This window comes from Oncorhynchus kisutch, linkage group LG7 (genome assembly GCF_002021735.2).
Source record: "Oncorhynchus kisutch isolate 150728-3 linkage group LG7, Okis_V2, whole genome shotgun sequence".
Classification (NCBI taxonomy): domain Eukaryota; kingdom Metazoa; phylum Chordata; class Actinopteri; order Salmoniformes; family Salmonidae; genus Oncorhynchus; species Oncorhynchus kisutch.
Genome location: NC_034180.2, coordinates 37,328,540 through 37,351,684, shown reverse-complemented (window position 1 = coordinate 37,351,684; position 23,145 = coordinate 37,328,540). Strand labels below are relative to the sequence as shown.

General features: G+C 44.8%; 1 protein-coding gene across 6 annotated transcripts in view; it reads left to right on the top strand.

Annotated features, from left to right (window-relative positions):
• Nucleotides 1-23,145, top strand: part of LOC109893775 (ral GTPase-activating protein subunit alpha-2-like) — a 204,267-nt gene that overhangs the window by 137,020 nt on the left and 44,102 nt on the right. For 5 of the 6 annotated variants that reach the window (XM_031829051.1, XM_031829054.1, XM_031829053.1 and 2 more), the window contains 5 exons: nucleotides 997-1,177; nucleotides 4,404-5,493; nucleotides 5,892-5,963; nucleotides 7,432-7,555; nucleotides 12,140-12,295. In XM_031829051.1, the coding sequence (XP_031684911.1) occupies nucleotides 997-1,177; nucleotides 4,404-5,493; nucleotides 5,892-5,963; nucleotides 7,432-7,555; nucleotides 12,140-12,295 (1,623 nt within the window). Of the gene's footprint in view, nucleotides 1-996; nucleotides 1,178-4,403; nucleotides 5,494-5,891; nucleotides 5,964-6,562; nucleotides 6,661-7,431; nucleotides 7,556-12,139; nucleotides 12,296-23,145 lie in introns of those variants that run through there. The other variant, XR_004210648.1, reaches the window with a different exon arrangement.

The window sequence follows — 23,145 nt, the reverse complement described above, 5'->3', positions numbered from 1 at the left end:
ATACTGTTTCAGATGACAGAACCTGCGCCTCTCCTCTGAGCCTCAGCCAAGTGTGTATGTGTGTGTGTTGAATGGGATTAGCCATTCATTTACATGGACCAGCCTCCACAAAGGGTTTACCAAGTCCACCCACTCAGTGTAAGAGGCCCCACAGTTTGCTATTGTCTGATATGTCAGGCGTAGCTTCCAAGCACTTCTCTGCTTACAGCACACAGGTGTGTGTGTGTGTGTGTGTGTGTGTGTGTGTGTGTGTGTGTGTGTGTGTGTGTGTGTGTGTGTGTGTGTGTGTGTGTGTGTGTGTGTGTGTGTGTGTGTGTGGCAACATGAGCAGGGGGATAAAATCTTAATTAAATCAAACAGAGTAAACCTGTCCAATCAGTGTAATCAACTGACCCAGTGGGTCTTATCTAGTCCTGCCAACCCAACGGACTGATGCCGTGCCATCTGTTATGCAGATCGATACACTCATCACAGGAGAAATGGATTAGTGGCAATAAAGAGCTTCTCTTCTCTTAGATGGCCGTCTCACCATGACAAACAGACCGTATATTCGTCCTCCATATGTTCCTGAACCATTCGAAGTGCAATAAGCAATGCCTCACTGATTATCTTCCATACTTGCAACCTCTGCATTCGAGATTACTGTATAATTTTCCTCTTACTTAGTAACTTACTTAGTCATTTCACCTGTGTTTCAGATACTGTAAGATCAGTGTTCAGCTATTCACTGGCTCCCGCTGTTGGTCATTGCCTCCACTGTCGCGTGCTTTAATCTCAGGCAGACTGGGTAGAGTGTCTGTTTGAGTGTGTGATGTACCTCATTTATGAGTCCCATGTGCTCGTTGATGCTGTGCAGCCAGCCACAAAAAGGAACAGTAGCAGTGACTGTATCCAAGGTTACCGCCACATGCAAGATTACCACATTACCACTGTTTTTCTCTTGTAGTTGCTTTAACCCACTAGGTGTTGACTCCTATCTTCAATCCTGTTCGGTAGGTGCTTCACTGTTGTGTCTCTGGCTCCAACCTGCACACCCAGCAGAGTCACTACCTCCTGAGCCTGTCTGACCTCTCCACTGACTACGACCCCTTCCTCATGCTGGGCCAGGTCAAAAATTCTGAGCCCCCGCCCTCACACACTGCTGCAGACTTTGGCAACCTGCTCACCGTTGCCGAAGGTAAGGATACCTGAGACCTGACAACTGTCACTGCCCTCACCACTGTCACCAACACAGCAGGAGACAGGATGGGCAGATGAGACGCCACCCATTTAGTACCTGCTGTGTAGGAGATTGTTCTAGGGCTGACAGAAATTAAAGGAGGGCTTTGTACGTTTGTATGTTAGTGCGTTAGAGACTGTGTTTGAGCGTTAGAGACGGTCTGTTTGTGCGTTAGAGACGGTGTGTTTGAGCGTTAGAGACGGTGTGTTTGTGCGTTAGAGACGGTGTGTTTGAGCGTTAGACGGTGCGTTTAGAGACGGTGCGTTTGAGCGTTAGAGACGGTGCGTTTGCGCTTTAGAGACGGTGCGTTTGCGCGTTAGAGACAGTGCGTTTGCGCGTTAGAGACGGTGCGTTTGCGCGTTAGAGACGGTGCGTTTGCGCGTTAGAGACGGTGCGTTTGCGCGTTAGAGACGTGCGTTTGTGCGTTAGAGACGGTGCGTTTGCGCGTTAGAAACGGTGTGTTTCGTTTTTTTTACCCCTTTTTTCTCCCCAATTTCGTGGTATCCAATTGGTAGTAGTTACAGTCTTGTCTCATCGCTGCAACTCCCGTATGGACTCGGGAGAGGCGGCGGTCGAGAGCCATGCGTCCTCCGAAACACAACCCAACCTAGCAGCACTGCTTCTTGACACAATGCGCATCCAACCCGGAAGCCAGCCACACCAATGTGTCGGAGGAAACACTGTACACCTGGCGACCTGGTCAGCGTGCACTGTGCCCGGCCCGACGGTGCGTTTGTGCGTTTAGAGACGGTGCGTTTGAGCGTTAGAGACGGTGCGTTTGCGCTTTAGAGACGGTGTGGTTGAGCGTTAGAGACGGTGTGTTTGAGCGTTAGAGACGGTGTGTTTGTGCGTTAGAGACGGTGTGTTTGTGCGTTAGAGACGGTGTGTTTGTGCGTTAGAGACGGTGTGTTTGAGCGTTAGAGACGGTGTGTTTGAGCGTTAGAGACGGTGTGTTTGAGCGTTAGAGACGGTGTGTTTGAGCGTTAGAGACGGTGTGTTTGAGCGTTAGAGACGGTGTGTTTGAGCGTTAGAGACGGTGTGTTTGAGCGTTAGAGACGGTGTGTTTGAGCGTTAGAGACGGTGTGTTTGTGCGTTAGACGGTGCGTTTGCGCTTTAGAGACGGTGTGTTCGTGCGTTAGACGGTGCGTTTGTGCGTTTAGAGACGGTGCGTTTGCGCGTTAGAGACGGTGCGTTTGCGCTTTAGAGACGGTGCGTTTGCGCGTTAGAGACGGTGCGTTTGCACGTTAGAGACGTGCGTTTGTGCGTTAGAGACGGTGCGTTTGTGCGTTAGAGACGGTGCGTTTGTGCGTTAGAGACGGTGCGTTTGCGCGTTAGAAACGGTGTGTTTCGGTTTTTTTACCCCTTTTTTCTCCCCAATTTCGTGGTATCCAATTGGTAGTAGTTACAGTCTTGTCTCATCGCTGCAACTCCCGTATGGACTCGGGAGAGGCGGCGGTCGAGAGCCATGCGTCCTCCGAAACACAACCCAACCTAGCAGCACTGCTTCTTGACACAATGCGCATCCAACCCGGAAGCCAGCCACACCAATGTGTCGGAGGAAACACTGTACACCTGGCGACCTGGTCAGCGTGCACTGTGCCCGGCTCGCCACAGGAGTCGCTAGTGAGCGATGAGACATGGATATCCCTGCCGGCCAAACCCCCCTAACCCGGACGACACTGGGCCAATTGTGCGTCGCTCCATGGACCTCCAGGTCGCGGCCGGCTGCGACAGAGCCTGGGCTCGAACCCAGAATCTCTGGTGGCACAGCTGTGCCACTGTAGACCACTGTGCCACCCTGGAAGCCAGGGACAGTGCATTTGAGCGTTAGAGACGGTGCGTTTGAGCGTTGGAGACGGTGCGTTTAAGCGTTGGAATGCTTTCGAGTACCCTGTCATCCAAGTATTGTGTGCCTAGCTGCCCCTGCTTGTTTTACATATTACTCTTCCTCATCCAGACCACACTCTTCCTCTCCCAAACCACCTGGGAAATGGGCAGTAAGGGGATTTACAGGGAGATGTAAGTTTTTAATAGGTAGCCTTCCATTTGGAGGTAGCTACTCTATTAAATGTTAATGTTTTGACCTAATATTGACTAGACTAACACATAGAATGGAATGTTTAAAGAGGTAGCCATTAGTGCTCTGCCCCAGGGAGAGGACCCATTATCAAAGAGACATCTAAAAATTATATTTATTAGTGACCTTGTGGAGCCATTAGGTTATGTATTAGAGTATTTCTTTACAACGGCCGTTTCCTCCACTAAGTCATTTTTTCTTTCAACCAAAATAACATACCCATTGACGCAATGTTGGCTAAGCCCGGCTGAAATATCTAGCTTATGTCATTACTTTTCATACAGCGCTACAAAGTCTAGATAGAAACTACAGAAGAGCAGCCAAAGAGCACTATGCATTCCCCTTGAGATCATATTGATTAAGTCTCATCAAAGGGCTTGTGTATCTCTAATGCAGCCTCTCTAAAGAGCTTTCTCCACTTTGATGAGGGATGATGGTATTGATAGCACTGTCACAATGCGGAGCGCATCTTCTTGTTTTTTCCCCCCATCGTAACTCTTTCATTTTGGAATAGTTCTGAGCATTTAAATCAATCTGATTCAGGGAGTGCACTCTATTCACCGTGCTGTAAAGACCTGCTCCTCATTAGCACTTTGCCAGTCTTTTCTCTCCGCCCATTGTAGCAGACTCAATGGCCTTTTCAAAGTTGTCTCCCATGATTAGATGCTACCTACTTATTTATGGCAGAGGTGTGTTGGCCATAACCGTTGTGAGAAATGAAAAACAACGCTATTAGTTATTATGAAGGAAAAGCTAGCTTTGTGTGAAAAGGCCAGAGAATTGAGAACTGCTTAATGAATTTACTATAGTTTATAAGGATCCCCTTTAGCTGTTGCACATTAGCTGTTGCACATTAGCTGTTGCACAGTACGAAATAAATGTATGAACATATACATGTAAAATGCACATGCAGCAGCTACTCTTCCTGGGGTCCACACAAAACATCAAAAACATGAGTGCATACAATACATGACAAAGTACATGTGCTGGGTCTTGACTTCCCTGTATAAAATACATGTAAACGGGGGGGTTTACAGGGTTAACAAAATTATTTGTCTCTCAGGATGTCTTCAGACCATCTTATTCCTGTTCTCCTCTTGCCTCCAGAGAAGAAAAGACGGAATATGGAGCTCATCCCTCTGACGGCGCGGATGATCATGACACACCTTGTGAACCACCTGGGCCACCATCCCCTCAGTGGTGGCCCCGCCCTCCTGCACAGCCTGGTCAGTGAGAACCACGACAACCCCTTTGTGGAGTCATCAGAACTCTCCTCTGAGGTGTTCAAGAGCCCCAACCTGCAGCTGTTTGTGTTCAACGACAGCACCCTGGTGTCCTACCTCCAGGTACCCTCGGAGCCCTCTGGTCCAGGGGAACCCTATGACAACTCCTCCCAGGTACGGGTCATCGTCAGGGACATCTCTGGAAAGTACTCCTGGGACGGAGGGGTCCTCTACCGCACCCAGGAGGGAGTCAACGGCATGCATCAGAGGACCTCAGACCCCTCCAACCACTCCACCACCAAGCCTACCTCACCAGGCACCTCAGACCCTTCCAACCACTCCACCACCAAGCCTACCTCACCAGACACCTCAGACCCTTCCAGCCACTCCACCACCAAGCCCACCTCACCAGGCACCTCAGACCCTTCCAACCACTCCACCACCAAGCCCACCTCACCAGGCACCTCAGACCCCTACAACCACTCCCCCACCAAGCCCACCTCACCAGGCACCTCAGACCCTTCCAACCACTCCACCACCAAGCCCACCTCACCAGGCACCTCAGACCCCTACAACCACTCCACCACCAAGCCCACCTCACCAGGCACCTCCGAGCGCTCCAACCCCCCTGGCTGGGACTCCCAGTCAGGCTGTGATGAGGAGGAGGTAGATGGCCTGGACCAGCTCCTAGAAGACCTGGGATACAGCAGCCCTGAGTGCCTGCCCCAGCCCCGGCTGAGGCTCAACCAGCCAGCCCCCTCTCCCTGTGGGATGAACCTGGAGCAGGAGGGGGCCATCATGGAGGCCATCCTCAGGCAGATGCAGCAGGAGGAGGAGCAGGTGAAGAGGTGGAACGCAGACGTGAGCGTCAAGGTCACCGGCCAGAGAGAACCCGCTCACCAGGAGCCCAAAGCTCTCTTCTACTTCTGCAGACTGCTACTCAACGACCTGGGTATGAACTCATGGGACCACAGGTACAGAGCAAAGCACAACACCACCACATCCACAGCTGTAGACTAGTTAGAAGAATACCTCACAGAGAGAGAGAAAGTGGGAGAGAAAAAGTACAAGGAAAGGCCTGGCAGGGTGTGTTGTGTTAATCTGCTCTCCACAGGGAAACTGTGCCCAACTGTAGATTAGTAATGGTCTCGGAGCTCAATTTAAACCTGTTTGCACCTGTTACTCGCCAGACCAAAAGTTAAACCTGAAGCTTTCTTATCCTACTTTCAATCTGCTTTTTACCATTCAAATAATAGCATGCACTGGTACACTGGTACGTACACTGGTACACTGGTACGTACACTGGGACACTGGTACATGTGAAGTGCCATCTGGATGCTTTTCAAGTTCAAATTTGTTTATTCCTTTTCAGGAAAAGCTTTCATCTCCTGAAGAAGAACTCAAAACTTTTGAGAGAACTGAAGAATTTGGATTCCAGGCAGTGGTATGTTCCTGTACACTGATTATTTAGGGCCTCTTCAGCACACACTGTATCCCTAGGTAACATTGGCATGTATGATTTGCTTCTTGTTTGGCATAAAAGGAACTTACTGAATCTCTAAGCAAGACCTTTTGAACAAACCATCCTAGATTTCACCTAGGTATTCTAGCTAAGCCTGAAATATCGCAGCGTTCCATGTCTGTCATTACTCTGAACCTACGCCCGCTAATGAAGATTCTCTTCCTCTAAATCAGTAAAGATCACACTCTCAAGGCGACACGTATTAAAACTGCTTCACTCTGCCTTCCCCTCCTCTCCTCCTAATCTACACCATCTCGGGCTGATCACAGCTAGGCAGTACTCACGCACAGCGATCAATAGGCACTTCACACTGCTAATGACTGGGGTTTATTAAAGAATGCCCCCAGGATTTTGTCAGACAAGGCAACCTGTGTCGAAGCATCCAAAATGCCCCCAATTTAACACAGCACCATGCTCCGCCATGACAACGGTGAAGCGCAGAGGTGGAACTCTGTGTCTGCTCTTGTTTTTTTTGTCACATGAGGGGGGGGGCAGTAAACACATATACTATTGTACACTAGGTTTGCTTGATCGAATCCCTGAGCTGACAAGGTCAAAATCTGCCATTCTGCCCCTGAACAAGGGAGTTAACCTACTGTTCGTACTGTAGGTCGTCATGGTAAATAAGAATTTGTTCATAACTGACTTGCCTAGTTAAATAAAAGTTACATTTTTGTTAAATGAAGACACATGTTGTTTTCTCTAATATTAACCATATTTGCTACAATTACTTTTTGGAATTTGCACAGTATTGTTTGGAGATGTACGTTTGACAGCCTGGTCTCAGAGCAAAGCATATGATATTTTACTAAAATCAGTGGCACTCAGATTTAGTATGATATGTTACGTTCGATAGGACAGTAGGTTACTTGAATGTCTAGCAACCCAAAGGTTGTGTTCGAATCTCATCACAAACAACTTTAGCATTTTAGCTAATTAGCAACTTTGTAACTAGTCAGTTAACTGCTTACTGCTTTCCCTACTTTGCAACCTCTTAGCATGTTAGCTAACCTTTCCCTTAACTTTAACCTAAATCCTAACCCTATCCTTAACCTTAACCTTGTCATTGTAATATTATGTTACGAATTGTAATTCGTAACATACTATACGTCCTGCAATTCATATTATATTGAATGACTGCTATTACATTTGTAGGCCAATGCAATGTAACCTAACGTAAAGTAATATTTCATACTAAATGAAGTGCCACAGATTTTAGCCAAATATAATTTGTTTTGCTTTTGAGACCAGGTTACGTTTGGTGGTGTGTAGTTCACATTTCAGAGCACGCCCATCTTGACTGGGATGAGTGTGTAGGTAGGCACTAAGAACAGTGTAGCTTCGCTAGGTCCATTGTTCTAACGACAGGTCTGTGTGTTTGTCTTAACAGCAGGGAGACACACAAGATCGCTGTGTTCTACATCGGGGAGGGTCAGGAGGACAAATGCTCCATCCTGTCCAACAGCGCAGGCAGTAAGACCTACGAGGATTTTGTGTCTGGCCTGGGATGGGAGGTACACAGACACACACACACCCCTGCGGCAGGGTTTCCATTAGGAAATTGTGGCGCTGGACATTTGACTGGCAGCATTTTAATTTACCGGACATTTGAGAAATTTACCGGACCCATGTGCATTGGGTGCATAACTCTGATTTGTGCGTCCACCCATGGTGCTCATGATGACATAAATCATATTTAGATTATGGTAATTCATATTATCAGAACATGCAAGTTGAGGATGCAACGATGTGCAGTCCTTACTGAGTTATGATGGGCACTTTGAAGTTAAGAATAACTGTCCACATTTACTTTTCCTCAGCCAATAAGATGAGTAACAAACAGCAAAATCACTACCTATGTCAATCTACTATCACCCATAGTAGAAAAGTGTACCTATTCTATTGGTCAGCTTGTCGAGAAAGAAATAGCCTAATCCAAACAGACTCTGGGACAGTTTTGGGACGATAGATCCCAGATTCATACAACCAGTAGGCCTAGGCTACATTTGACGTAACAGATCAGAAAGTTTAGCTTAAAATGTTGCTAAACTTTTATTTCTTCAGATTATAAAAGGACAGCAATAATGCAATTAGTGGGAAAATACCATTGTCAAAAGCACACTGCACATGCGAGTGGTTTCATGTAACAGATGAAAATATCCATTAGAAATGTAGAAAGAGGGGAGATGTAATATGCAACAACGCGCATGGGTTGCTAATATGACTACGATTGTGCCTTTGGCTCCTGGACAATGAAAGAAAGTTGATTAGAAAATAATTGCCTCCACGGATGTGGTCTGATTTTGGCTAGGCTACTTTGATGCAAGGTAAGACATGCCTCATAATATGTAGTAAAATGTATATGTTTTCCGAAAGCGTACTGCCTCCAGCTCATTGTAAAGTGGGGTGCGACGAGCTGATTTTTTTCACCTTTATTTAACCAGGTAGGCATGTTGAGAACAAGTTCTCATTTACAATTGCTACCTGCTCAAGATAAAGCAAAGCAGATTTGACACATACAACAACACAGAGTTACATTTGGAATAAATCAAACATACAGTAGAAAAATAAGTCTATATACAAAGTGAGCAAGTGAGGTGAGATAAGGGAGGTAAAGGCAAAAAAAGTCCATGGTGGCAAAGTAAATACAATATAGCAAGTAAAACACTGGAATGGTTGATTTGCAATGGAAGAATGTGCAAAGTAGAGAGAAATAATGGGGTGCAAAGGAGCAAAATAAATAAATACAGTAGGGAAAGAGGTAGTTGTTTGGGCTAAATTATAGATGGGCTATGTACAGGTGCAGTAATCTGTGAGCTGCTCTGACATCTGGTGCTTAAAGCTAGTGAGGGAGATAAGTGTTTCCAGTTTCAGAGGATTTGTAGTTTGTTCCAGTCATTGGCAGCAGAGAACTGGAAGGATAGGCGGCCAAAGGAAGAATTGATTTTGGGGGTGACCAGAGAGATATACCTGCTGGAGCGCGTGCTACAGGTGGGTGCTGCTATGGTGACCAGCGAGCTGAGATAAGGGGGAACTTTACCTAGCAGCGTCTTGTAGATGACCTGGAGACAGTGGGTTTGTCGATGAGTATGAAGCGAGGGCCAGCCAACGAGAGCGTACAGGTCGCAGTGGTGGGTAGTATATGGGGCTTAGGTGACAAAACGGATGGCACTGTGATAGACTGCATCCAATTTATTGAGTAGGGTATTGGAGACTATTTTGTAAATGACATCGCCGAAGTCGAGGATTGGTAGGATGGTCAGTTTTACAAGGGTATGTTTGGCAGCATGAGTGAAGGATGCTTTGTTGCGAAATAGGAAGACATTTCTAGATTTAACTTTGGATTGGAGATGTTTGATGTGGGTCTGGTAGGAGAGTTTACAGTCTAACCAGACACCTAGGTATTTGTAGTTGTCCACATATTCTAAGTCAGAGCCGTCCAGAGTAGTGATGTTGGGCAGGTGCATGCAGTGATCGGTTGAAGAGCATTTATTTAGTTTTACTTGTATTTAAGAGCAATTGGAGGCCACGGAAGGAGAGTTGTATGGCATTGAAGCTCGCCTGGAGGGTTGTTAACACAGTGTCCAAAGAAGGGCAAGAAGTATACAGAATGGTGTCATCTGCGTAGAGGTGGATCAGAGACTCAACAGCAGCAAGAGCGACATCATTGATATATAAAACGAAGAGAGTCGGTCGAAGAATTGAACCATGTGGCACCCCCATACAGACTGCCAGAGGCTCTTTCAGAACATCAGCTGACTGGATTTGGGAGAAGGAGAAATGGGGAAGGCTTGGGCGAGTTGCTTTGGGGGGTGCCGTGCTGTTGACCGGGGTAGGGGTAGCCAGGTGGAAAACATGGCCAGCCGTAGAAAAATGCTTATTGAAATTCTCAATAATAGTGGATTTGTCGGTGGTGACAGTGTTTCCTATCTTCAGTGCAGTGGGCAGCTGGGAGGAGGTGTTCTTATTCTCCATGGACTTTACAGTGTCCCAGAACTTTTTTGAGTTTGTGTTGCAGGAAGCAAATTTCTGCTTGAAAAAGCTAGCCTTGGCTTTTCTAACTGCCTGTGTATATTGGTTTTTAGCTTCCCTGAAAAGGTGCATATCACGGGGGCTGTTCGATGCAAATGCAGAACGCATTATAGGATGTTTTTGTGTTGGTTAAGGGCAGTCAGGTCTGGAGAGAACCAAGGGCTATATCTGTTCCTGGTTCTACATTTCTTGAATGGGGCATGCTTATTTAAGATGGTGAGGAAGGCATTTTTTTTTAAATAACAAGGCGTCCTCTACTGACGGGACGAGATCAATATCCTTCCAGGATACCCCGGCCAGGTCGATTAGAAAGGCCTGCTCGCTGAAGTGTTTCAGGGAGCGTTTGACAGTGATGAGTAGAGTTCGTTTGACCGCTGACCCATTACGGATGCAGGCAATGAGGCAGTGATCGCTGAGATCTTGGTTGAAAACAGCAGAGGTGTATTTAGAGGGCAAGTTGGTTAGGATGATATTTATGAGGGTGCCCGTGTTTACGGCTTTGGGGTAACCTGGTAGGTTCATTGATCATTTGTGTGAGATTGAGGGTGGCTGGGGTGTTAAGCATGTTCCAGTTTAGGTCGCCTAGCAGCACGAGCTCTGAAGATAGATGGGGGGCAATCAGTTCACATATGGTGTCCAGAGCACAGCTGGGGGCAGAGGGTGGTCTATAGCAGGCTGCAACGATGAGAGACTTGTTTTTAGAGAGGTGGATTTTTAAAAGTAGAAGTTCAAATTGTTTGAGTACAGACCTGGATAGTAGGACAGAACTCTGCAGGCTATCTTTGCAGTAGATTGCAACACCGCCCCCTTTGGCCGTTCTATCTTGTCTGAAAATGTTGTAGTTAGGGATGAATATTTCAGAATTTTTGGTGGTTTTCCTAAGCCAGGATTCAGACACGGCTAGAACATCCGGGTTGGCAGAGTGTGCTATAGCAGTGAATAAAACAAACTTAGGGAGGAGGCTTCTATTGTTAACATTCATGAAACCAAGGCTATTACTGTTACAGAAGTCATCAAGAGAGTGCCTGGGGAATAGGAGTGGAGCTAGGCACTGCAGGGCCTGGAGGAGGAGTAGGATAAGGGTACGGCTAAAAGCTATGAGAATTGGTCGTCTAGAACGTCTGGAACAGAGAGTAACAGGCGATAAAATAGCTTCAAGGTATAATGTACAGACAAAGGTATGGTAGGATGTGAATACAGTGGAGGTAAACCTAGGCATTGAGTGATGATGAGAGAGATATTGTCTCTAGAAACATCATTGAAACCAGGTGATGTCATCGCATATGTGGGTGTTGGAACTGAAAGGTTGGATAAGGTATAATGAGCAGGGCTAGAGGCTCTACAGTGAAATAAGCCAACAAATACTAACCAGAATAGCAATGGACCAGGCATATTGACATTAAGGAGAGGCATGCTTAGTAGAGTGATCATAAGGGTCCAGTGAGTAGTGAGGTTGGTTGGGGTCACGGCGATTCAGACAGCTAGCCGGGCCATGGGTAGCAAGCTAGCATAAGATGGAGGTCTGTTTTTAGATGAAACTGATGAAGCCTGCCTTTCATTGCCTATGCATTTGCTATTTGAGATGCTGAAGCAGCAGCTCTTGCACTGTCTGACAGATTTTCTGCTAAAAGGCTCGGTATCTGTATGATGTACACGTGCGATAAATAAGATATATAACGAATATACTGTACAGACGGCAATTTAATTTCACCATATTATGCAAATTAACCTGTAGATCTCTCAAACCAAACCACTGCATTTTTTAAATTGTTCCCCTGTAATCAGGGACTGATTTAGACATGGGACACAGGTGTCTGCAATTAATTATAAGGCTAAAAATGAATAGGCTAAAAGGCATTATTATTGTTATGCAATGGGATTCTTTTCTTTTTCTCCTGAACCGTTGGCCAGCAGCAATTGTATTTATTGTCTTTTCTATTTATTTTTTGGGCCAAAAGCCGGCTATTACCGGCTAGCGGAAACCCTGCCCTGCATCTCGTCTCTCTCTCTCTCTGACACACGCACACTGACATCACGCTCTCCTAACCGTGTTGTGTCCCCCTCAGGTGGATCTAGCCACACACTGTGGCTTCATGGGAGGGCTTCAGAGGAACGGCAGCACAGGACACACTGCTCCCTACTACGCTACCTCCACGGTGGAAGTCATCTTGCATGTGTCCACACGCATGCCGTCCAACTCTGACGACTGCCTCACCAAAAAGGTACTTGTTAATATTACTCCTTCCAGATCAGTGGTTCCCAAACTTTATAGTCCCGTACCCCTTCAAATATTCAACCTCCAGCTGCGTACCCCCTTTAGCACCAGGGTCAGCGCACTCTCAAATTTTGTTTTTTGCCATCATTGTAAGCCTGCCACACACACTATACGATACATTTATTAAACATAAAAATGTGTGAGTTTTTGTCACAACCCGGCTCGTGGGAACTTTATTTGTTCATCGAAAATTTTGAATAACTCACCTCAAATTAATGACAAGGGTGTGCTTGAAAGGATGCACATAACTCTGCAATGTTTGGTTGTATTGGAAAGAGTCCCAGTCTTAAATAATTTTCCACATAGTCTGTGCCTGTATTTAGTTTTCATGCTAGTGACGGCCGAGAATCCACTCTCACATAGGTACATGGTTGCAAAGGGCATCAGTGTCTTAACAGCGCGATTTGCCAAGGCAGGATACTCTGAGCACATCCCAATCCAGAAAACTGGCAGTAGCTTCTGATTAAATTAAATTTTCACAGAACCGCTTGTTGCAATTTCGATGAGGCTCTCTTGTTCAGATATTGGTAAGTGGACTGGAGGCAGTGAATGAAAGGGATAACGAATCCAGTTGTTTGTGTCATACTTTTCGGGAAAGTACCTGCGTAATTGCGCACCCAACTCACTCCGGTGCTTTGCTATATCACATTTGATATTGTTCGGAAGCTTGAGTTCATTTGCACACAAAAATCATACAATGATGGAAAGACCTGTGGGTTGTCCTTGTTAATGCAGACAGAGAAGAGCTCCAACTTCTTAATCATAGCCTCAATTTTGTCCCGCACATTGAATATCGTTGCGGAGAGTCCCTGTAATCCTAGATTCAGATCATTCAGGCAAGAAAAAACATCACCCAGATCGGCCAGTCGTGTAAGAAATGCATCATCATGCAAGTGGTCAGACAAGTGAAAATGATGTCAGTAAAGAAAACTTTAAGCTTGTCTCTCAATTTAAAAAAACATGTCAATACTTTGCCCCTTGATAACCAGCGCACTATGTTGTAAAAGCATTACATGGTCGCTGCCCATATCATTGCATAATGCAGAAAATACACGAGAGTTCATGGGCCTTGCTTTAAATTAACAAGTTAACCATTTTCCCTGTAGTGTCCAAAACATCTTTCAAGCTGTCAGGCATTCCCTTGGCAGTAAGAGCCTCTCGGTGGATGCTGCAGTGTACCCAAGTGGAGTCGGGAGCAACTGCTTACACGTGTGTTACCACTCCACTATGTCTCCCTGTCATGGCTTTTGCGCCATCAGTACAGACACCAACACATCTTGACCACCAAAGTCCATTTGATGTCACAAAGCTGTCCAGTACTTTAAAAATATCATCTCCTGTTGTCCTGGTTTCCAGTGGTTTGCAGAAGAGGATGTCTTCCTTAATTGACGCCTCATAAACATAACCGACATATACCAGGAGCTGTGCCAGGCCCGCCACGTCTGTTGACTCATCCACCTGTAACTCATAGAATTCACTGGCTTGTATGTGAAGCAGTAATTAATGGTATCTGTTGCTTTTATACATGTCTTACTACTCGAAAGTCATCTTAATTCTCACTCCAAAAACTCACGTGGCTTAATTTTCAAATTTGCATGTTTTGTTTCTAAATGTTTCTAAAAAGGTTTCATCGAGTTGTGGAATACTTCTTTTACACATATAACACACTGTGGCTGAGGAAAGGCATTACTCTCAATATAAGTGAACCCCAAATCAATGTAGTTCTCATCATATATTTGCGCGTCTTCGATGGTCCAACGTCCCTGTCTGTTGTTCGGTGCTTTCCCGGGTAAGGGGGCAGTAGCTCTTCGGCTGCATTAGATTCACAACTGTCAGTGTCCATGCTAGCTGGGCTAACAACAAATGTGGAATTACTGATGCTAACATTGGATGTGCTTGTGGAAGCAGAACAACTTGTGTCGTCGACAGGTGCAGGTGTAGTACTGCTGGTAGTAGTAAAGCTGGTATGTGTCTCTATGGACGCCTTACTTTTTTTAACCATTTATCCATTTTCGAGCAAACAGAATGTGCAGCGGCTACATTCGGACCGTTAGTGGAATTCCTGTGAGAGAGTAACGGTTAATGTGATTGGATGTTAATTATTTGACTAGGTTACCTGTATTTGACATTGTGTTGTTATTTCTCTGAACACTAGGTGGTTTAATTTTATTTTTTGCAATGAAACAAGGCTACTTAGGCGAGGAAAAACAACTCACCCAAATGTATAGCCCTGTTGGAAAATATAAATGCACTGTTTGAAAATGTGGGGGGGGGGGGGATATGAATCACCTTTTTATTTGGCGTACCCCCGACGGCATTGCATGTACCCCTGGGGGTTTCTTGATGGTGAACGTAACAATGGACCACATAGAAAATTCAATATGTCTGATTTTTTTATATGAATAAAGACTTGCTAAAGTGCTAGAATTCAGCATTTGTGTTATTATAATTATTATAATTTTTTCAACTCCTTTATTTAACCAGGTAGGCCAGTTGAGAACAAGTTCTGCGACCTGGCCAAGATAGAGCAAAGCAGTGCGACAAAAACAACAGAGTTACACATGGAATAAACAAACATACAGTCAATAACACAATATAAAAATCTGTATACAGTGTGTGCAAATGTAGTAAGATTAGGGAGGTAAAGCAATAAATAGGCCATAGTGGCGAAATAATTACGGTTTAGCAATTAAATACTGGAGTGATGTGCAGAAGATGAATGTGCAAGTAGACATGTCCCTTTGTGCATCCTCTGTGACTCATGGAAGATTTTAACCAACTGAACCCCAACATTTCTCACAATTTGCACCATCTTTGTAAAGCCCTAGTTATTTTGTTGCTTTGATAGTCATTTCTAAAGATTATTATTTTTTAATTTTATTGGTGATTTGTTTTAAGGTAAAAAAAAACAACAACAACAACAACCTGTCCCTCATTTATGGTCAACACTTATGTAAACTAAACTTTCATTTTAATATGGTGAAACTATTCCTTTTTAAAGGGGCAATCTGCAGATTGCAGTTGATTCATCCATTTTGGAATTCATTCAATGTACCCATTAATTCTTGAAGAATATAACTTATAAATGCCTCATGAGCTTAGTTCAACAGTCATACGCCATCAGAACCTAAAATATAAGCTTCTTTTACAAAAGAAAATGGTAAATGTAAAGAAACACTATATAGCCTCAAAACATGGTTAAAACTATAATTTTGATATCATGCATGCTCTGTCCTTGCATCCATATCGCTGTCTGTTAATTTGAGTGGTTACATTTGTCCAGCCCTATCACACTGCTTTTTTTTACCGAAACGGTTGGGGAGAAAGCTTTTAAATGCTGATTTCTGCTTTAAATAAACAATTCAGAAAAGACATTGAACATCTCATAGTCAAATCATAGAGTAGAACCAGCTCACATGCGTTTACACTATTTTGCCACTTTCTGGTGCTTTGTGGTGAAAAAGTGAGTTTGTCGAGCATAACACGTCAACCCTGTTACCCATAGAAATGTTTTAAGAATGTTCATTTTTGGTGAATCTTTCATTCAATTGCCCCTCCCTGTTCCACACAACAAGCTTCCATTCCCCCTGTCTCAAGGGGATTTGGCTGATTTAAGATGATGTTGTCAACGCTGTTACGGTCAACTGTTACTTTATTAGGCACATATATATTTTTTTAATTCAACGTTTTGAGATGGGAAAAAGTGTTTTTCATTCAGTTGAACATGTGGTCTTTATGTCCGATTTGTAAAAATTAGGTGACATAAGTTTTTTTTCACCAAGTTACACTACTCAAAAGGCACTAATTGGTGGATCGACCCATACAAAAAAAGGCTTCAAACAGTGTACAGAGTGAAATGACTGCAGAACGCTACCCTGTCTATATGTGTGCTGTCTTGGCTCTTCACTCTGTGCTAAGCTGAGATCAGGTGGTGTGACTCCTGTGTTCTGGCATTGATTAGTAAACCCTGGGTAGGCCTGAGGAGTAGAGAGAGGAGCAGGCGTGTGAGAAGAGGCATGTGTGGCTACGGTAATGACTGTGATTCCTGGACCTGTTCACCCTTCCTGCCCCCCTCCCTGGGTGCAGTGACTGGGGCCCAAATTCAACCATTAGCTGATCCTGGCAGGGCAGGGGCCAGGCGGATGCCGGCAGGACCTTTTTATCCCATTCCGGCCGTGACGACGGGAGCAATCGATGGGCGCTTCAGCTGTTTCCCTGGCTGTAGCACACCAGCAGCAGTTAGCATGGAGAAATGAGCTGCGAAGCCCCTGCCCATGCAGCCTATCTTCTCATGCGGTCTCCCACGAAGATAGGAAATTCATCAGGTCCTCCTCATATACCACCTCCGCACCACCAACACCTCCCTTCCCCCCTCGCCCCAAAAAACAGTCCTGCACCGACCCCATTCTGAACCTGTGCTCGGTGGCTGCGGAAATTAGTTAGCATGCGCAAGATTCGATTTTGGCTAGCTGGTGTGAGGCACTGGTGTGTGCCGTTGGCCCTCTTCGATTCATTTGACTGGGAGCCCCTGTAATTGCACTCCTCTCCTCCCAGAACCCCGCGCTAGCCACAGGCGATACAGAAATTGGCAGCTCGGCAGCGGGTGTAAAGGCTTAAAGGGGGTGGGAGGGAGGGGGATGAGATTGGGATGAAAAAGAGGCTTTATCGGCATCCAGGCAGGAAGTTTCTCTGTCATTTTACAAATAAAACGTTCAGCCTCGCCCACCCGCCCGCTCTCAAGTGCAGACTGTGTGTAGTGGGGTGGGGGAGGCTTTCGTTGGCCAGATTGTCTGTCTGAGGGAAAGAAAGAAAGGAAAAAAAACGGGCCCCATTTAAACCAGAAAGGAAAATGAGGAAAAATAATGTGAATTCCTCCAATCCAATTGTGGGCTTGAGGGCAGCAGCTGGTTGTGGTAATATGGTTACAGGAGTGACCTGTGAGGTGGGGGTCAGGCCATGTAGGGTCATAATGTCAGAGCTAGCGGCACCCGGCGGCCTCACGCTCACTACCAGCCTCAGGCACCATGGCTTAACTGGGCTGCTGCTCTGCTGTTTTCATAATGGACTGTACTGCTGAGAGGCCTGCTCTGCTGTTTTTATAATGGACTGTACTGCTGAGAGGCCTGCTCTGCTGTTTTTATAAGGGACTGTACTGCTGAGAGGCCTGCTCTGCTGTTTTTATAATGGACTGTACTGCTGTGAGGCCTGCTCTGCTGTTTTTATAAGGGACGGTACTGCTGAGAGGCCTGCTCTGCTGTTTTTATAATGGACTGTACTGGTGAGAGGCCTGCTCTGCTGTTTTTATAAGGGACTGTACTGCTGAGGCCTGCTCTGCTGTTTTTACAAGGGACTGTACTGCTGCGAGGCCTGCTCTGCTGTTTTTATAATGGACTATACTGCTGAGAGGCCTGCTCTGCTGTTTTTATAATGGACTGTACTGCTGTGAGGCCTGCTCTGCTGTTTTTATAATGGACTGTACTGCTGTGAGGCCTGCTCTGCTGTTTTTATAATGGACTGTACTGCTGAGAGGCCTGCTCTGCTGTTTTTATAATGGACTGTACTGCTGAGAGGCCTGCTCTGCTGTTTTTATAAGGGACTGTACTGCTGAGGCCTGCTCTGTTGTTTTTATACTGGACTGTACTGCTGAGAGGCCTGCTCTGTTGTTTTTATAATGGACTATACTGCTGAGAGGCCTGCTCTGATGTTTTTATAAGGGACTGTACTGCTGAGAGGCCTGCTCTGCTGTTTTATAAGGGACTGTACTGCTGAGAGGCCTGCTCTGTTGTTTTTATAATGGACTATACTGCTGAGAGGCCTGCTCTGTTGTTTTTATAATGGACTGTACTGCTGTGAGGCCTGCTCTGTTGTTTTTATAATGGACTGTACTGCTGTGAGGTCTGCTTTGCTGTGTGTTAATGGGATGAGACCCATGGGCCTTGTGGGAGGACACTGAGATGGGGCTGGTTGGTATGGCCTACAAATCACATCTACATTTTCTAACTTATAGGCGATTCACAATATACATTTATATTTTTTTATGTTTTCTCTAAATAAGTGTTGTTGTACAATTTAAAGGTCAAATACACTGCATTTCAAACAGTCAGCATTCATCTAATGAATTCAGGGCTTGTGAAGTTATACCTAGGCTAAATATAAGCCTTCCACAGCCATAAGACCCACTTGTAATTTAATTATATTATCAAAATAGTGTAACCTGATTATTTATTTTTTAATAATCACTGATCAAACTTTCAAGTCTATCTCTGAAAATGCACTTTTTTGTAAAAAAAAATAAAAAAATGATCAGAACCATGTATAATGCACATTCACTAATAATGACTAACTTAATGTAGCAGGCATTTTGGAAAATTAACAAAGATCTCATAAACAATCTCTCAAGCACAAGGCAACATGCTAATGAATAGCCAGCTAATATTTTTATTTCAAGTTTAGCCAACTTGGATGTGTTCCCTAGCTAACACGGTTGAACAGTTGAATTGTTATGAACACACCCATGTGTCTCCAACTGTTTTAACAGCATGTTAGCCTGTCCACTTTGTTCAAATGTTGACATCAAGTAGCCTACCTCATTTCTCAGAATGAGAGTGAGTTGCCAATTCCTTATAGAATTGTGTTTTAAATGCATATTGCACACGTATAAATCTGACTAGCTACTATAGCAGTCTTTGGCTAAAATGCTGCTAGCAGTACCTGGTACCGCAATGCCGCGAGAGACAAACTGAGCATTCATTTTCCAGAAGCAATATTCATTAATTCTCCTGTTTTAGTAGTGCCTGCTCTGCGTGCAATTTGAAGAGTTGAGACATAAAAAGGGTATGGTTAGAAAGTTGTGGTGTAAATTCTACCTTTAACTAATAATGAGGAGAGGCTAAATCAATTGAGCTTCACCGAGCCGAGGGCCCTCGCAAGACCACTCACGCTCCAGTCCAACACTCTGTGTTGTTGTCTGTTCACACTGCTATGCTTGATCTTGGCCAGGTCGCAGTTGCAAATGAGAACTTGTTCTCAACTGGCCTACCTGGTTAAATAAAGGTGTTCTCAACTAGCCTACCTGGTTAAATAAAGGTGTTCTCAACTAGCCTACCTGGTTAAATAAAGGTGTTCTCAACTAGCCTACCTGGTTAAATAAAGGTGTTCTCAACTAGCCTACCTGGTTAAATAAAGGTGTTCTCAACTAGCCTACCTGGTTAAATAAAGGTGTTCTCAACTAGCCTACCTGGTTAAATAAAGGTGAAATAAAAAATAAATAAAAAAACTCCACATTATAATTTGAACTTCACTAAGTCAAATGCCCTCACAAGGAGTCACCTGCACTCTGGTCCCTCGTTCAATGAGCTTCGCCAAGCCGAGTGCACTCGCGCTCTGGTCCCTCACTCTACATTAACCTCACCAGTCCTATGGTGATCAAATCAGTACCACGGATCTGGAGTTTTGGTTGCCCTCAACTGGCTAATTAAAAATCATGTCCAAGGATACCTCACTTAAAACACTCTTATCAACTCAACTCAGGCCTGCTGGTTGTCTAAGCTTTGGCCATCTTAAGGAAGACCTCACTCTGAGCGTGACCTCACTCTGAGCGTGACCTCACTCTGAGCGTGACCTCACTCTGAGCGTACCCTCAACAGGGGCTTCAAAAGTATCCACCCGCCCCGTCTTCCTTTTGGGTCCTTAGGCGGGTCTCAGTCTGCTCCTGTCAGAAGTGCGGTTTCCTGGGGTCTCAATTTGGAGCCCCTTGTGCACAGTTTAACCAGGTCCTCAGAAACGGTGGAGGTACACCTCCTGCCAAGCTCGCCAAGAATGTGGTGGAAATTCTACCGTTAACTAATAATGAGGAGAGGCACAGTAAATAGTCAATCAAGGTTTTACTTTTATTTTAAAAAGTATTATAATGAGGAGACTGGTCGCCCCGCCCACGCAGGTGAAATGGAGTGAGCGACTCCTGTACAAAGACTACAGGAGCATTTATATAGTCAACCTACCCCATACAAGCATCTGCAAAACACGTGACCCTATGTATGTGTGTGTGAGGGGAGACAACTGGGTGAAAAGGTTGTCTCAGTCTGTCGCAACTGAGTGAGAACAATAGGGGCCAGAATGACAGGAAGTCACTCCAGACATACTTCCTCTAACAGTAGCTCAAGGGTTCCCCCAAGTTGGGCAAGCAAGTGCCTTTGACTGTCGGCCCAGATGATGAATGGTCGTAATGTTCACACACACACACAAAACATGAGTCTTTCACCCAGAAACAGGCTCCAAGCAGAACAATAGCTCTCACTGGTGTGCAGAATAACACTTTGCTCTGTCTCCAGTGACACTAAGAGGAACCAGTTAATTTGTGTCAAGTCTCTGGCTGAGTGCCTAGATATCATGGGGTCAGTCTACACACACAGACAGTCAGGACAGGCCTCTATTAATGCGCCCTCGGCTCGGTGACACACACTTTTCTATCCTATATGAGTTAGTTTATATGGCAATCTCAAACCCAATGCCTATGCTTAAAAACAGATGTTTTAGTACACAAGCATTATTAAGGTGAACTTCTCTCTCTATTAAAATAATGTTTGGGTGTCCATATGACTGATTTTGTTGGACCAAACCTCAAATTTACCACTGAACAAAAATATAAACGCAACATGTAAAGTATTGGTCCCATGTTTCATGAGCTGAAGTCAAAAGTCCCAGAAATGTTCCATACAAACAAAAAGTGTATTTCTCAAAAATGTTGTGCACAAATTTGTTTACATCCCTGTTAGTGAGCATTTCTCTTTTGCCAAGATAATCCATCCACCTGACAGGTGTGACATATCAAGAAGCTGATTAAACAGCATGATCATTGTACAGGAGCACCTTGTGCCAGGTACCACATGAAATTGAGCAGTTTTGTCACACCACAATGCACAGATGTTTTGAGGGAGCGTGCAATTGACATGCTTACTGCAAGAATGTCCACCAGAGCTGTTGCCAGAGAATTCAATGTTTGTTTCTCTACCATAAGCTGCCTCCAACATAGTTTTAAAGAATTTGGCAGTGTCCAACTGGCCTCACAACCTTCAGACCACCAGCCCAGGACCTCCACATCCAGCTGCTTCACCTGCGGGGGGTGCTGAGACGTATTTGTCTGTAATAAAGACCTTTTGTGGGGAGAAACTCATTCTGATTGCCTGGGCCTGGCTCCCAAGTGGGTGGGCCTGGCTCCCAACCCACCCCTAATGAATTTATTTCAATTGACTGATTTCCTTATATGAACTTGCAACAGTAAAATCTTTGAAATTGTTGCATGTTGCATTTATAATTTTTTTCTATGTAAATAGTGAGTTGAAATTGCTTGTCAGAGAAGAAGAAGTGATCTCTCATCTTTGTTGTAGACAGTGTCAGGGGGAGAGGCTTGGTATGTGTGTGTAAACCGAGAGGAAGAGGCGAAGCGAGAGGTTTCACTCTCACCCAAGTCTGTCCAAAATAAGCCCAATGCTTTCCCGCCTTTGTCACTTGCCTTCCCGCCTTTGGGGCAACGACTCCCATTGTTGAGGTGGAGATATGAGCATCTTGTCATTATATACAGATCTCTAATGTAAATGAGAAGGTGCACAGAAGGAGACGAGGCCAAAAAGTTAACGTGAGAACAAGCGGACATAAAAGCTCAATAATAATAATAATTGGATTCTTGCATTTGTATTATCACGCAAAAACCTCAATTCGAATTAATGGAATGAATTTGATATATCGCCAAACCTTGAGGGACTTGGCAAACCTTAAAGGCCATTGTCCAATTGGACAAGGGCCTTTAACTGAGGCCACACACAGGAGAGCTTCTAGTGCCACATATAGCTACAGTACTGTGTAGTAGGGACAGGGATGTGATTCTTCCCCTGATTTAATCATCAATTCCTGCTTTTCTGACATCCTCCTCTATTCATATATCATTGAAATCGACCTTCGCACAAACCAATATCCTCCTTTACCGTGATGGTCCATATTGTCCTGACTCCTAATTTCGCCGTGACGCCGCTCTAAGAGGGTGTCTCAGGGACAGTTGGTATATGCAACAAAAAAATCCAATTCACGCATGCTTATAATACATACTTGTACATGTATGAAATAGGACAAATATTAGCACCCACCAAACATTTGTAATGTTATTATTAAACATATTCCCTGGTGTTGGAGAGCTTGCTGAAGGAGAACACAAAGATGCATTAGCATTTACCCAGACAGTCCTGCCTCTTGGTTCAACTCATTCTATGTAAAATGTCTAATGTTAATTAACATCCCTAGGATTTTTGTGGGCAACTTCGACATGCATATTCAACATTCTTGGTTAATTTGTCCCTGTCTGTCTGGTCTGACCTGCGCCTGTACAGATGAGATCAACCAGTGAGCACGACGTTCAATCAGCGGGTTGTGGATTTGTTTAACATTAAACCATTAGCATAATTAAGGGGTTATAATAGAATGTGCTAATTGCATTTTTTGGGTAGCGAGGGCATGTTTTCTTAATGGCTCATTAGACCCAAGTACATTAGCACATGTTTTCTTCTTCTCTCAGCGAGTCAGTCAGCGAGGAGGCTCAGTCTTAGCAGTCATGATGCCACATGATCAGGGACAGGAGTTATTCCTAATCTCTTCACCTAGGCAGGAAATACTCTTTGGCCCTAACTAGGCGCAGTCTATCCTGGTAAGGTCATGTGGTCAGGGATCAACTCTGCCCCATTAATGAAGGGTAAAGACCGGTGAGGTTCGAACGGCCGGTCTTTGCTCATCACTCAATGTCCATGTCAA